Below are 14,798 nucleotides of genomic sequence, written 5' to 3' on the forward strand. Positions count from 1 at the left end.
GCATCGGGCTCTCTGCTCCGCGGGGAGCCTGCTTCCTCCTCTCTCTCTGCCTGCCTCTCTGCCTACTTGTGATCTCTATCTGTCAAATAAATAAATAAAATCTTAAAAAAAAACAAAAACAGGATGTAAAGTGCATAGCTATTTACAAGAAACACACTTCATTTTTTATTTTTTTAGAGAAAAAGTGAGTTTGTGCACAGGTGCATGCAAGTGTGGGATGGGAGATGGGGGGAAAGGCAGAAGTGAGGGGAGAGAGAGGGGAAGAGAGAGACAGACAGAATCTTTTTTTTTTTTTTTTAAAGATTTTATTTATTTATCTGACAGAGCGAGAGATCACAAGTAGGCAGAGAGGCAGGCAGAGAGAGAGGAGGAAGCAGGCTCACTGCGGAGCAGAGAGCCCGATGTGGGGCTCGATCCCAGGACCCTGAGATCATGACCTGAGCCGAAGGCAGCGGCTTATTCCACTGAGCCACCCAGGCGCCCCAGACAGACAGGATCTTAAGTAGGGTCCAAGCCCAGAGCAGAGCCTAACAACATGGGGCTCAATCTCACAAACCTGAGATCATGACCTGAGCTGAAATCAAAAGTTGGACACTTAACTGACCGAGCCACCCAGGCACCCCAAGAAACACACTTTAAATTAAAGACATATACAGGTTAACAGTAAAAGGACGGAAAAAGGTAAACTATGTTAACATTAGTCCAAAGAAAAGCTGGGAAGACTCTATTAAATGAGACAAAGGAGATTTCAAAGTAAAGAATATTGCCAGGGGTAAAGAAAGTCAGTTTTCTCTTTTTAAGATTTTATTTATTTATTTGACAGAGAGAGAGATCACAAGTAGGCAGAGAGGCAGGAAGGGGGTGGGAGGAAGCAGACTCCCCACTGAGCAGAGAGCCTGATGCAGGGCTTGATCCCAGGACCCTATCCCAGGACCCTGAGATCATGACTTGAGCCGAAGGCAGAGGCTTAACCTACTGAGATACCCAGGTGCCCAAAGAAAGTCATTTTATAATGAAAAGGGGTCAACTGGAAGGCATAACAATTTTAACAGCTTATGAACCTAATAAGAGAGCTTCAAAATACATGAAGCAAAAATTGATATAACTGTGAGAAGAAATAGATAAATCAACAATTATAGTTGAAGATTTCAAAACTCCTATCAGTAATTACTGGAACAAGCAGTCAGAAAATCAGTAAGAATACTTGAACAATACCAACCAATTAGACAGACTGACATTTATAGGACATTATACCAAGAACAGCAAAATACACATTCTTCTCAAGTGCACATGAAACATTTACCAAAATAGAACATATTGTGGGCCATACACAGGTCTCAATAAATTCCAAAGGACTCAAATCACGGTATATTCTCTGCACACAAAAAAATTGCTAGAAAAGCATTTTTAAAGCTCTACAAAAGCTTTCTAAATATTAAAATAAGTTCTACTTTTCTTCTTATGGTTATGTGAACCAACTTCTGTATCTAATAATCCCATGAACACAGGATAAAGCAATCAAAAACTATGATCTGCTTAATACTTCCCTATTTCTGGGCCGCTGGGTCCTTTTACATTTTCTACTTTTTTTTTTTTTAAGATTTTATTTATTTATTTGACAGAGAGATCACAAGTAGGCAGAGAGGCAGGCAGAGAGAGAGGAGGAAGCAGGCTCCCTGCGGAGCAGAGAGCCCGATGTGGGGCTCGATCTCAGGACCCTGAGATCATGACCTGAGCCGAAGGCAGCGGCTTCGGGTGGCCGAAGGAGCCACCCAGGTGCCCCTACATTTTCTACTTTATAAAAAACTAAAACTATAGTGAACATATAGGTCTTCTTTAAATGTCACCTTTCCCAATAATCCATGTCTCATTGTTTAGTATCTCACACTTGTGCATCTGTAAAACAAACACTAATCTATAACTTTTTTTCACTCACTCATCTATGCCTCCTACTATCTAATTTCTCAAGAGCAGAGGTCTGCTCTAAAATAGCTTTCACCATACAGGCACTTCTCCTGTTGCAGTGATTAAACATAATAAACATTTGCTCCTTCACCATTGCCTCAAAGTCCTAGGGGGCTCACTTTAATCTATATCTAATATATTTAGGGAATGTCTAATTTGTTAAGCAATCTTTTAAGTACTGATTAATTACCAAACATAGCATGTAAGAACACTTACAGGTTAGTAACATTTTAAAAAAGATTTATTTACTTATTTATCTATCAATCAATTTATTTATTTATTTAGATGGTGTGTGGGCGGGATAAGGGCCAGAGGGAGAGGGGGAGAGAGAATCCCAAGCAGACTCCTTGCCAAGTGTAGAGCCAGACACGAAGCTTGATCCTAAAACCCTGAGATCGTGACCTGAGCCAAAATCAAGAATCTGATGCCTAACCACCTGAGGCACTCAGGTGCCCCAGTTAGTGATATTTTTTCATGAGTTTTTTTTCTGATTATAAAAGTAAAATTGCTCACAGTGAAGCCCTGTACTATACCAAACCATATATAATAAAGTATGTAACTTATGTTTTTCCTTTTAATGTGGTGAAAATCCTTTTGTTTTTAAAGATTTTATTTCTTTATTTGACAGACAGAGTCAGAGTGAGAAAGGGAACACAAGCAGGGAGAATGGGAGAGGGAGAAGCAGGCTTCCTGCTGAGCAGGGAGCCCTATGCAGGGACCCCGATGCAGGGCTCAACCTGAGCCCAAGGTAGACGCGTTAACAACTGAACCACCCAGCTGCCCCTAATGTGGTGAAAATCTTAATATGTATATGTTGTTTATAGCCTGCTTTTCTTACTTTATTATATTGTATATATTTTCTAATGTCATTAGGTGTTTACAAATAGAGAAAAATTCCCCCCCCCCTTTTTTTTTTTTGAGATTTATTTGAGAGAGTGTACCAGGGCTGGATGGCGGGGAACACAAGGGGCAAAGGGAGAAGGAGAAAAGAAATCTAAGCAGACTCTGTGCTGAGCATGGAAATCTACATGAGGTTCAATCTTGCAACCCTGAAATCATAACCTGAGCGGAAACCAAGAAATCAAGAGTCAGTCACTTAACCAGCTGTGCCACCCAGGCACCCTGAGAAGCATTTTTCAACGTACTACCTCAGAAGGAAAATAACTGATTACAGCTTGGAATTTAGCAGGAAATGTTTATATGTTTTTATCTTACCAAAAGTCCTAGGACTTTCTGTTGAATGGATGACTCAGTTGGGAAAGACTGTAAAAAGAAAGAGAAACCTATAACTACCTAAATAACCAAATATAATAAATGAATACCTAAAATCAATCAATGTCAAAACTATAGGCTAAATTCCCATTCTAACCTCTAGAACCCTCATGAAGAGTTCTAACCCTTGGTTTTCAATAAAATGTCTGCAAGTGGTTGGAGATTCATCTGTGAGGTTCCAAAGTGCACTCAAAGTAAACTTCAAAGTAGTGTCCACTGAATTTTGATTGGTTTTTTGCTTCACTATTTGAAGAAGTTGCTGAAAGAAAGATAACAGAATTAATTTCTCATCACAAAACTGTATTGCAATTAGTGGTGGTAATCACAAGTCATGATGATTGGTCTCATGGCTTAAAACATTTCCTATAAAAGTTTTTAAAAGTACAACAAACATCTTCTTTGGTCAGGCTTTTTCCTTCAACAACAAAAAAAAAGCACAGGATCTTCAAAAATACTTTATTATTCTGATGATACCTATAATCTAATACCCTATAAATAAAATAAAAAGCAAACCATTTAAAGCTTAGGAAAACTATCTTACCCAATTAGTCACAACATATATTCATTTAGATCCTGGGATTAAAAAAGTAGAGGTGGAGAAGGTAAAAGGAAGCTAACATTTATTAAGTATCAGCAAATTATATCCTATATTATAGTATTGTTACAATCATTGTTCAGGAGAGGAAATGAAGCCTGAGAAATATTATGTAATTTGATCATAGTCAACTTAGTAAGAGAAAATAAGAATTGGAAGACCTAATTCTATTGAATTCCAAGTCTTCCTTAAGAAAAAAAAGAACAAACAAATTACATACAATAATAAGAGAATCAGTCTCTATTGGAATTGAATAAGATAATAGCTTGAAATTCCATTTGTAAATTATTTCTGTTATAGCCATAATCTAAGAAATTTAAGTCTGAAAGATAAATGTTTTGAGACCTAGATAAGGCATCCATAATTCCATTTTTTTTTTCATAATTCCATTTTTTGATTATAGTTTTGGAGGTAAAAGGGAGCTCTGCTCAAACAGATACAAGAAAACATCAATGAACACTATTACGTAAAGTTACATGCAGCTCAGGAAAAAAATTTTTTAGAAATAAAAACATCTCAGGGGAATTAATAAACATTAAGTGGCTAAGAATGTGGTACTAGAATCTGCATCCGTGTAACCTTGTTTGGCAATTTATTCCTTTGTTTCCTCATCTGTAAATTGTGGGTGATAATCAAGAGATTAAATAAAGGCTAGTGATCATCACTACTACCACTACTACTGCTACTAATTCCTGCTTAAAGTAAGTTTAATTTTCCCCCAAAGCATATAAGTGGATTACTTCCTTAAAATTTTTGAATGTATCTCCAACCAAAGCTACTGAAACACATGTATAACAATGAAAAGCCATATTTAAAACTAAAGTGTCATCCCTGAAAGTAGTAAAAAATAAATAAAATCAGCATCCCTTTTTATCTAACATGTATTTATTCTGTGCAAAGCACTTAGCATATATTACTTCAAGTAAATTTTTTTTTTTAAAGTAAGCTCCCTGCCCAACATGGGGCTTGAACTCACGACCCGAGATCAAGAGTTGCGTGCTCTACCAACTGAGCCAGCCAGGTGCCTCCCCTTCAATTAATCTTATTTTCCTTTTCATTTAGTCTTCATAGTAACTGTACAAAGTAGTTCATCACCTCTAGGTAAATTTATGTGACGGCCCGAGCTAGTTAAGTGACAGAACTGGGAATAAACCCAGATGTGTCGACTCCAGAATTCCTACTCTATTATACCATCACAGCCTTCTCCTTTCTTTATATTACTCTTTTCATTCCTATTGCTATCATTATATGTATTAGACTGTATTACAACCACGTCTACATAGCTATTTTCTCTAGTACTTCTTATGGACAGAAATTACAGATATAATTTAATGTGAATCCCTAACATCTAGCAAGGAGCTAGGTACATGATAAGTACTCTACATATATTTATCAAAGGAATGACTTTCTCATTACATACATAATATATAAATCACAGAAAAAGGGAGTCTTTTGGGGTACCTGGCTGGCTCAGTCGGTAGAAAGTGCGACTTGATCTCAGGGTTGTGGGTTCGAGCCCCGTGCTGGGTATAGAGATTACTTAAAAATAAAATCTTAAAAAGAAAAAAAAAAAGGAGAGTCTTTCATTTGACTTTTCCATCTACCATTATTGTTTAAACACCTCAAGCCAGGATTGTAGAAAGAAAAGGAAAGAGTAGACTTTTCCTCCAGTCCTCCCTAGGACGCTGTTTATATTTACCCTCTTCAAAGCTTTTTAACTCTTCGCTGTTCATTGTATCATCTCCTTAACTGAGAAATCAAAATCCTTTGTCTGTTATTTAAATTACCCTTTTCCCCAAAGCATCTAGCACAATTTCATGCCTACAACGGTCTCTACATTTTCTTCATAAATAACAAAATAACAGAATTTTAGGTCTAGATACGATCTTAAGGTTTATTTAGGCTCCAATGGTTCACATAATTTGTCTAAGTTCACAAATTGAGTTTACAGTTAGATCCTAGGTCATCTGACTCCTAGTTCAGGGCTCTTTCCATCTCTGTTGAGGAATAAAGCTGCTTCTATAAAAATAAATGAATACATCCAGTTAGAAGTAACAAAAATAATGTTTTGAAATATAAAATGTCAGAAGATATTCAACACTGCCTGAAAATGAAGACTATCTAGTGGTCTGCACAGAGGAGATAATAGACTTACCCTGACAATGAAGAGCTCAGCACCAAGCTGTGCAGTTTGTTCTGTCGAAAGCTGCAAGCAAGCAGAAGACAAAGTAAGTCAGTCCAAAAACTCACTAGTGTGAGTTTAATTTCATCATTCACAGCAACAGGCTCCAAAGGTCAGACTAAAATCTCTGATCAACATGGAATTCTGCAATATTGAATGTAGCCTGAATAAACAGGCTAGCAAAGAGGCTTACTAATTTTTCTGGCACATAGGTTTTGGAGAAAAAAGTAACTGCAACGGGAAACAGCTTCCTACAGAAAATTGTTCAATAATGGGAGTTCAGATACCTTGGCAGCCAGGATGGAAATGATAGCAACAGCCATTCTTTGCATGTTTTGATCCTCATGGTTGCACAGCCACTGCATGACAAGCTTGGCTGCTTCAAACCTGAAAACACACAAAGGGTTTTCCATGAATGAATCTTGGAGGTGCAGGCAGTTTCAGAGTCCTAGCTAGGAAATGATGCTACGATTTAGGTAGGTGAGAAAGAACAGGAAAATTCCTCTTAACTGATAACAGAATAATAATTATACTTTAGTGTTTTGGATATGGTGCCTAGCTGTTAATTCTTTTTTTTTTTTAATTTTTAAATTTTTTCCTAGCTGTTAATTCTAACAACACTTTGTAAAGAAACAAGAGTTTGGGAAATATGACCAAAACCATCTGATTTTATCTTCTAAAATTATGACATATTTCTATCCTGTAGTAATTTCTACACTGTACTATTTTCTGGGTCCTTACAGCATCTAGCATAACAGAAATATTCATTTATTTATTCACAAGCATTTACTGAGCTTCTGGTTTGTGCCAGATACTGTTCCTTGTACTGGAGACAGAGTAGTAAACAAAATAGAAAAATATCTCTACTCTCATAGAGCTTACACTGTAGTGTGGAAGACAGATGATAAATAGGTAAATAAAATATGTGACATGTGCTATAGAGAAAAAAAAATTGAGCAGGTAAAGAGAGGATATGAAATGTTGAATTTAGGTAAGGCTATTAGGAAAGGCCTCACTGAAACTTTTGAGGAAGTAAAAAAGCTGGCTGTGTGGATATCTAGGGGAGAAGCATCCTAGGCAGAGGGTAGGAGACACAATGACCTTGCATTGGAAATATGCCTGGAGGTTTTGAGAGCTACCATGGAAGCCAGTGAGAGCTAGAGCAGAGAGAACAAGAGTAGTACTGAGACAAGAGGTCAGAAGTAACAGGAGTGCCAGATCATAAGGTCTTTGTAAAGAATTAGCTTTTACTCCGGAGTGAGACAGGAAGCCACAGAAAGATTCTGAGGAGAGATATGACATGAACTGACTTATGTTTTTAATAGGATTATTCTATTAGCTGAGTTTAAAATAAACTTCAACAGGCAAATAAAGAAGTAAAGAGAGCGGTTCAGAGGCTACCGTAATAATTTTGGAGAAATCACTTTTAGTCTAGTCCAAGTGGTAGACATGGAAGTGATGAGAAATGGTTGAATTCATGATATATTTGGAAAATAGCTGGATTTGTCAAAGGACTGAATGTGGGGTGTGACATAAGGAGAGAAATCAGGATGACACCAAGGAATATACCTATAATTTCACCTTTCAAGACCTGGCTCAAATATCACTTGTGCTGAGAAGTTTTCCTTGACACATTTATCACTGGTTTATCACTGCTCCTTAGCATCTGTTTGTAACTCTATCAGAGTTGTAACAAACAACCATTTGTTTATAACTCTGTCAGAGTGATTATCTGCAGCTTCACATGAATCCTCCATGGCCCATTAGTTACTTGAGGTAAAGGACTGTATCCTATTCAGCCCTTTATGCCAAGAACCCAATACAGAGCTTCACACAGGGATGTTTAATACATGTTGTCTGAATTATAGAGATAAAATTACTCCTCTGCGAGTTCCTTCAAATTTACTATTACCTCCTTTCTATTCCCAAGGCCATCTTGGATTCTTTTACAGTAGATTTCTAATGGGCCATTATGCCTCCATTGTTTCCCTTCAATTTGTGACTATATATTAGTAATACATAAATCTGTCAGAGAACTTAGGTATGATATAATTCCTGTACTCACAATATTTCTGGACTCTAACAATGGGCCCGTACTTTCAAATCTTTTTTCCTGCCTACCCAATGCTTATTGCAAAATGGACTGCTCATTAGTCCCCAAACACGCCCACAATTATGATTAAGATAGCCTTATAGTTAAGAGCACAGATTCTGATGCTTCTTGTATTTTGGAGTTTAAATTCTAGCTCTACCTAATGTTGCTGATAATAATAAAATATATTATTTTATCACATGAAGCAATGCAGGAAAGTCGTTAAGAAAATCACACCTTCTGGAGTCAGCCCGGTTTCAAATATTACTTCTACCACTTACTAACTTTGGGAACCTGGGGCAATTTCCTTAATCTCTCTGAACTTCAATTTTCTCATCTGTAAAATAATAAGATCTATTCAATAGGATTGTTGTGAGGATTAAATAATATTACACATAAAATTTAAGACTTAGCACAGAACTTAGCACACACCAAGCTTTTGATAAAGGTTATTTTTTCTAATATTAGTACTAACTTCCTCTGTACCTGTATTTGTGCAGTTCCCACGACATAAAACAATCAATCCAACCTTCTCTCATCTTCAAAGCAATATAGCATGGATGTAAAAAGTGGGGGTTCTAAAATCATTCTGGATTTAAATCTAAATTCTGCTACTTGCTATCTTATCACCTTGAGAAAGTTACTAAACCTCTCTGTGCCTCTGTTTCTTCATCTATAAAGTGAAAATTATAAGAATAACAATTTCACAGGACTTTTTTATGGGCTGAATAAGCATATGTAAAACACTCAGCACAATGCTTGGCAATAGGAAGTGCTTTATACAGGTTAGTCATTATCTTTATTATCTCAAATGCCATAACTAACATGAAATCTTTAATGATCACCAATCAGATGAAATCTTTCCCTCCTCGTTGGGGGGCCCAATGCATTCTGTCATCTTCTTCTATGAAAAATTCTGTCTTCTGTCATACTCATTTTTCATTCATTCATCCATCAAACATCCACTTAAGCACTAGAGACAAAGAGATTAACCAATCACAGTCTCTGACCACAAAGAAGCTCAAGTCTAGCAGTGTATTGGCTAGATCAGAGGTAAGTAAACGATAGCCTACATATAGTGATTTTATAGCCGTGGGTCCAGCTGGCTATTTTCTGAAGTTTTATTGGAACATAGTAAAACCATTTGTTTATGTATCATCTTCAATTGCTTTAGGACGTACAATGGCAGAGTTAAGTAGCTGCAACAGAGACCCTATGGCTAATGAGCCCAAAATATTATTGGCTAGCCCTTTAAAAGAGGTTTGTCAACCCCTGGGTTAGTTGACAATTTTCTTTAGGAAAGTGATTATGTTTAAAAAAAAAAAAAGAAAGAAAAGTGACTATGTCTTTCCTACATATGACTTCATGTAATCAGTACAAATGTTCAGTATTTATAAAATAAAATTAGTAACCTACATGAGATATATGTAGTTATATTTTTGTCCAAACTATTTGAAATAGTAAATGGAATATCTCATTCCTCAGCTATGCCAGTACTGTTACACAAATAAATCACAGTAAAATTGCTGCTAGAGAAATATACTTCTCATTAAATCATAAGTATATTTTCTTTTTCAATACCATCTTTAAAAATTATATTTAAAACAGTAAAATGACAAAAAAATCCTTTTTAGCTCTCAAATCACATCTTAGAAAACTAGGGAAAACACTTTATAAGTTACTTGAGTCCAGCTATATAACCTCCCTTAACCTCTATTTAAAAAGTTTCTTCTTTAATTCAGTATCAAATAATAAGAAGAAGAAGTATGATACAGAGAAAAGAATATGACCTAAAACTAGAAGACCTGAGCCTTTCTAGCCTTGCAGTTACTAGACACAAAATCATGGGCAAGACACTGAGTCTATACGCCTTTTTATAAAAACCATAATATAAATTTTTAAGCAAAGGACTATGAAAACAGAGGCCAATCTGCTAACAGGAATGTCAAAGCACTAAATCAGAGAAAGTAGAGTTAGCATTCTATAAGATAATGCAGAATCCCGTTCACTTGATTAACTATACACGAAGGATATGCCAACTGGCAAGAAATGGCCCAAGACAGAGCTCTAAAATTCCGTTTTGGCCCATTTTAAGTTCTAGGGCTAACACTTGCCTGTTGAATGGAACATCTTGAAGGATCCGGTCACTGCAAAGTGAAAGGAGGCAATTCTTCTGTAACTAAAGAACCAAAGGGAGAAAGAAATTCCTGAATAAAATATTGCTTTGTTATTTTTTTTTTTTTTTAAGATTTTATTTATTTGACAGACAGAGATCACAAGTAGGCAGAGAGGCAGGCAGAGAGAGAGGAGGAAACAGGCTCCCTGCCGAACAGAGAGCCTGATGCGGGGCTCGATCCCAGGACCCTGGGATCATGACCTGAGCCGAAGGTAGAGGCTTTAACCCACTGAGCCACCCAGGTGCCCCTGCTTTGTTATTTTTTAACTAGGTGTAGCCTCTATTAAAAAAGTAAGATAACTGATGAAACACCAATGATTTCTTACAACTTTTGTTCTGCCTCCCTGCTTTTGAAAGATTGACTTCCACAGAACCCATGTGAGTTTACTTGTGCATGTTCTTTGTCTTTTCCATTAGATGAGGTAGGATAATAAATAGAATTAGTATCAGCTAATCTCCCTTCCTTCTGGTGGCCTTTGGGTGGGTCCTGCTTTGTCCTCTAACCACCTGGCTTCCAGAGGCCATAAAAACCAATGCCTATGGGTGCCTGGGTGGCCCAGCTGGTTAAGTGGCCAGCACTTGATTTCAGCTCAGGTCAAAATCTCAAGGTCCTGGGACTGAGCCCCACAATGGGCTCTGTCAGTGGGGAGTCTGCTTGAGGATTCTCTCTTTCTCCCTCTGCTCCTCTCCATGCTTGCACGCATGTGTGCTCATTCTCTAAAATAAATAAATAAATAATAACTAAATAAATAATCTTAAAAAAACCAAAAACCAAAAAACAAAGCTTAAAGCTTATCCAATTTGGTAACTGCCCTCAATGAGGCTTTACTGATCCAATCACCAATCTGGATTGCCATTTTTTTTTTTAAAGATTTTATTTATTTGAGAGAGAAAGAGACTGAGAGAGAAAGCACAAGCAGGGGGAGGGACAGAGGGAGAAGAGGCTCCCGGCTGAGCAGGGAGCCCAATGCAGGGCTGACCCTGGACTCCAGGATCATGACCTGAGCTGAAGGCAGATAGATGCTCAACTGACTGAGCCATCCAGGCACCCCTGGATTGACGTTTTTACTTGATTTTTGGCGTATGAGTACTTTTTACTAAGTTGCCAACTAGCTGCTACGTTTTAAGAATGAAAAATATAATTTTTATATTTTCAGTTTTCATCCTGACAAAAGCATAGGTTATATACCTACCATATGGCTAGAAGTAGAATACCCATGTCTTATTCATTTTTGTATGCCAGTACTTGATAGTGCCTGGCCCAGAACAGATGTGCTATGGGATATTTGCTGAAAATTATCCAAAGTCAAGATTGAGATGGAAGATGAGTTTTTTATGGTTTGCACTATTTCCCTCAATATTTGGATATAAATACTTTCAGGCAGGGAATGTACTCTTTAGTTTTCTACTTCTCTGCTTTCCTATACTCAGTCATACCATAAATTTATTACTTTACAGGCTGCAAGGCATTTCAATTTCCAGATTTGGTCTACTAAATTGAACTCTATGGAGGTAGGAAATGGGTGGGGGACACTAAAAGGACTATTTGAATAGGAATTCCCACACGCTTACCTGCTGGTGATTGGGAAAATGTTCCATGGCTTTGAGCAGCAAATGGGTCACATCAGCCAGGAGTCGAACAGGCATTCCTGCAGCAAGATCCTGCTTAGTTAAGTTAAACACACAGGCGCTTGCAGCAAGTTGTACTGGCAAATTCATAGGGTGGTTTCTCATCCCAGTAACCACAAGCTAGAAAAAAAATTAGTTCTCTTTATTCACGCTATTAAAATAAGCCCTCTTAACATAGCAACATTACTTTGTTGATCTATAACAATTTCTAAGCAGTCTTTTTTATCCTCATGTGCAAAGAGCGTAGGGCACAGCAATCACTTATCAACACGTAGTTCTCACCCACCTGGTCCAGAAAGGTATCAAGTTGTTCATGTCCAGGAATTTTTCTGTAGGGCTAATGAATCTTTTCTATTCATGTAACTCATCTTTGTATTTTCCAGACCTAGTACAGTGCCTCTTATATTCTAAGCACTAAATAAATTCTTACTGAGTTTAGAGTAAACCAGAGGCAAACTTTTTACTTTCAAATCCCAACATTCAGTTTCTTATGAACACTGCTAAAGTCATAGTACAATAAAATCCATTCGCTTCCCTCTGGCCTATGTAACTATTTCTCATCTTTTCCTCTCTCCTCCAACCCCAACAAATCCTCCCAATCCTCACTATCAGCTAAAGAACCTTGTTTCCAATTACATGGAGAAAATGGAAACATTCAGAAAAGAATTTCAGATTCTCACTACCACATGTATCCCCCTTGCCAATACATAAACACGCATATGCTGTGTTCCTATTACCATAAACGATCTTTTTGGGTTCTTCTCTGAAGGTAATCCCTCCACTTACATGCTACATCTTTTGCTTTTTGTCTACTCAAGGACATTGCTTCAGCTGTTCTTCTACCTCCTATATCAAGTTTTTATTCTGTACTGGATCATTCATATCAGCATATTTAAAAAGCTGGTTTTTTCTCCCATCTTAAAAAAGAAAAAAAAAAAGTTCCTCAGCCAACTACCATCTTTTTCCTTTGCTCTCCTTTGGAACTGAATCCCTTAAAAGAATTTTCTATATTCTTTCATTTCTCTCTGTACCATTCTCTGAATGAATGAATGAATGAATGAGTAAGTATTTCAGATCAGGAATAGAGGTTCTTTGTTGCTCAGGTTCACAGTAACCAAAACCAAAAAAAGGTAATTCATATACCAAGTGCCAATATCCTCTGGTATATATGGAGAGGTGGCTGTTTTGGGGGTAACATCTTAGTGACTGAAATGTTATTGGTTCCTATCCAAGCACCCTATTCTGAAAATTTAAGATAATGGGGTGGTTAAGTCATTTCTCTCTGCTACTAACTTACTGTTACTTAACCTCATAGACCTGTAGTTACACAATCTGTAAAATTGTTGTACCCACTAAATGAGGCATCAAATATAATACAGTCCTACACTCACTGATTTCAAATGTGTATTAGGATTATCTTGGGGAATTATTAAAATGCAGATTCTTGTACCTCATCCAGCTCCATTGAATCTAAATTTCCTAGAGTGGGGTTCACAAATACGCTTTTTAAAATAAATAATATTCCAGACTTCTGGTGGACAAAGGACACAATCTGATAAACACGGCCCTAAACAATCAGCAAAAATTAAGAATCTTCCTTTCTTGCTCTTCAAAAGCTGTCTTGGTTAAAAGATTTTAATTGGGATATATCATGAATTAATTATGAAAGCACAGGTGCTTAAAAGTGCATGGGAAGGTGCCTTATGGAATACCAATATTATATATCTTTAAAAAGTCTATATGGAAGCAATACAATGCAGTGTTGTGATTCCAGTCATATACTTTCATTTTCTACTGCAGATGGTGAAAAAAATATCACAGTGGTCACTGGTTTTAGGTAGTTAAATATGAAGTGGAAGGTATTTAACTTCAATAACACTATGCAACTATCTTCGCTCTCACTTATGGCTAACAACTGAAATCATATATCATCAAACCCATTACCAAAAAAAAAAAAAAATCAAAGACTAAATGCAAATTTTCACCAATTTTCTTCACAAAGCCATCATCTGTATCCAGGGAGATAATTTCAAAGTTTCATATCCAGTTTCTTATTCTTACCTTTAAAATTTCTGGCTTTGTTTTTTCCATCACATGAGTCAGGCTAAAAAGGTGAAATAGAGCTTCCCGGACAAAGAATGCCCGTTCGCTGTACCGCTTCAATGCTTCTGCAATCTGAGTTTCATTGGCTTCTCCAGACACCTTCGAACATAGCCATAAGATTAGCTTTTAGGATTTCTTCAACCCTCTTTCTCTAGCCAAACATCATTTGTATAGATGGAATCTGGGATAGCCATGTAAGTCTTGAAACAAATGCAAATGATTACTTTCCAACCCACGCAGAAGAGTCATCCTATGAAGGTGTACATATGCCAAAGAGATGTACGTTAGATAGGCTTAGATCCTACGATAAACCTATGGGTAACATTCTCTATACTGCACCTGAAGTAAATCTTAAGTAAATCTGTCTCTTAAGGTAATACCTTAATTTCCCTTAACTCATGTTAAAGCTACACTGGTCTTTTTCCCCTGATATTTCAGTAAGTCAAGCTCTTTCCCAGCAAAAGGCCATTATATATATAACTTGCTTACTGAAATCTTCCTTTCTTTGACTAATTTCTACTCATCCTTCCCTATTCAAGTTAAATGACACTTCTTTAGAGAGCCCTTCCCTGACCCACCAATCTAAATCAGGTCCCCATGAAACATCTCCTTCATAACCATTACCATAATCCCTCCATTCAACTGACCCATTCACCACTGTACCCCAATAATTAGCATTATGTGTGATTCAGAATAAGTGCTCAATAAGTATTCATCAAGTAACTGTGTTACTTAATTCCCCCAGATTTATCTAGCTCCCATTCAGCACTGAGAGAGTCTATTC

At 37.0% G+C, this 14,798-nt stretch overlaps 1 protein-coding gene across 1 annotated transcript in view; it reads right to left on the reverse strand.

Moving 5' to 3' along the window:
• The window catches only part of ZYG11B (zyg-11 family member B, cell cycle regulator), a 94,218-nt gene that overhangs the window by 34,460 nt on the left and 44,960 nt on the right, over nt 1-14,798 (reverse strand). The window contains exons 4-10 of the mRNA XM_045999541.1: nt 13,973-14,113; nt 11,855-12,031; nt 10,221-10,285; nt 6,302-6,401; nt 5,988-6,038; nt 3,335-3,496; nt 3,181-3,228 (exon numbers count right to left, since the gene is read on the reverse strand). Coding sequence (XP_045855497.1) covers nt 3,181-3,228; nt 3,335-3,496; nt 5,988-6,038; nt 6,302-6,401; nt 10,221-10,285; nt 11,855-12,031; nt 13,973-14,113 — 744 coding nt within the window. The remainder of the gene's footprint in view (nt 1-3,180; nt 3,229-3,334; nt 3,497-5,987; nt 6,039-6,301; nt 6,402-10,220; nt 10,286-11,854; nt 12,032-13,972; nt 14,114-14,798) is intronic.

The sequence above is a fragment of the Meles meles genome, chromosome 1 (genome assembly GCF_922984935.1).
Source record: "Meles meles chromosome 1, mMelMel3.1 paternal haplotype, whole genome shotgun sequence".
Lineage (NCBI taxonomy): Eukaryota > Metazoa > Chordata > Mammalia > Carnivora > Mustelidae > Meles > Meles meles.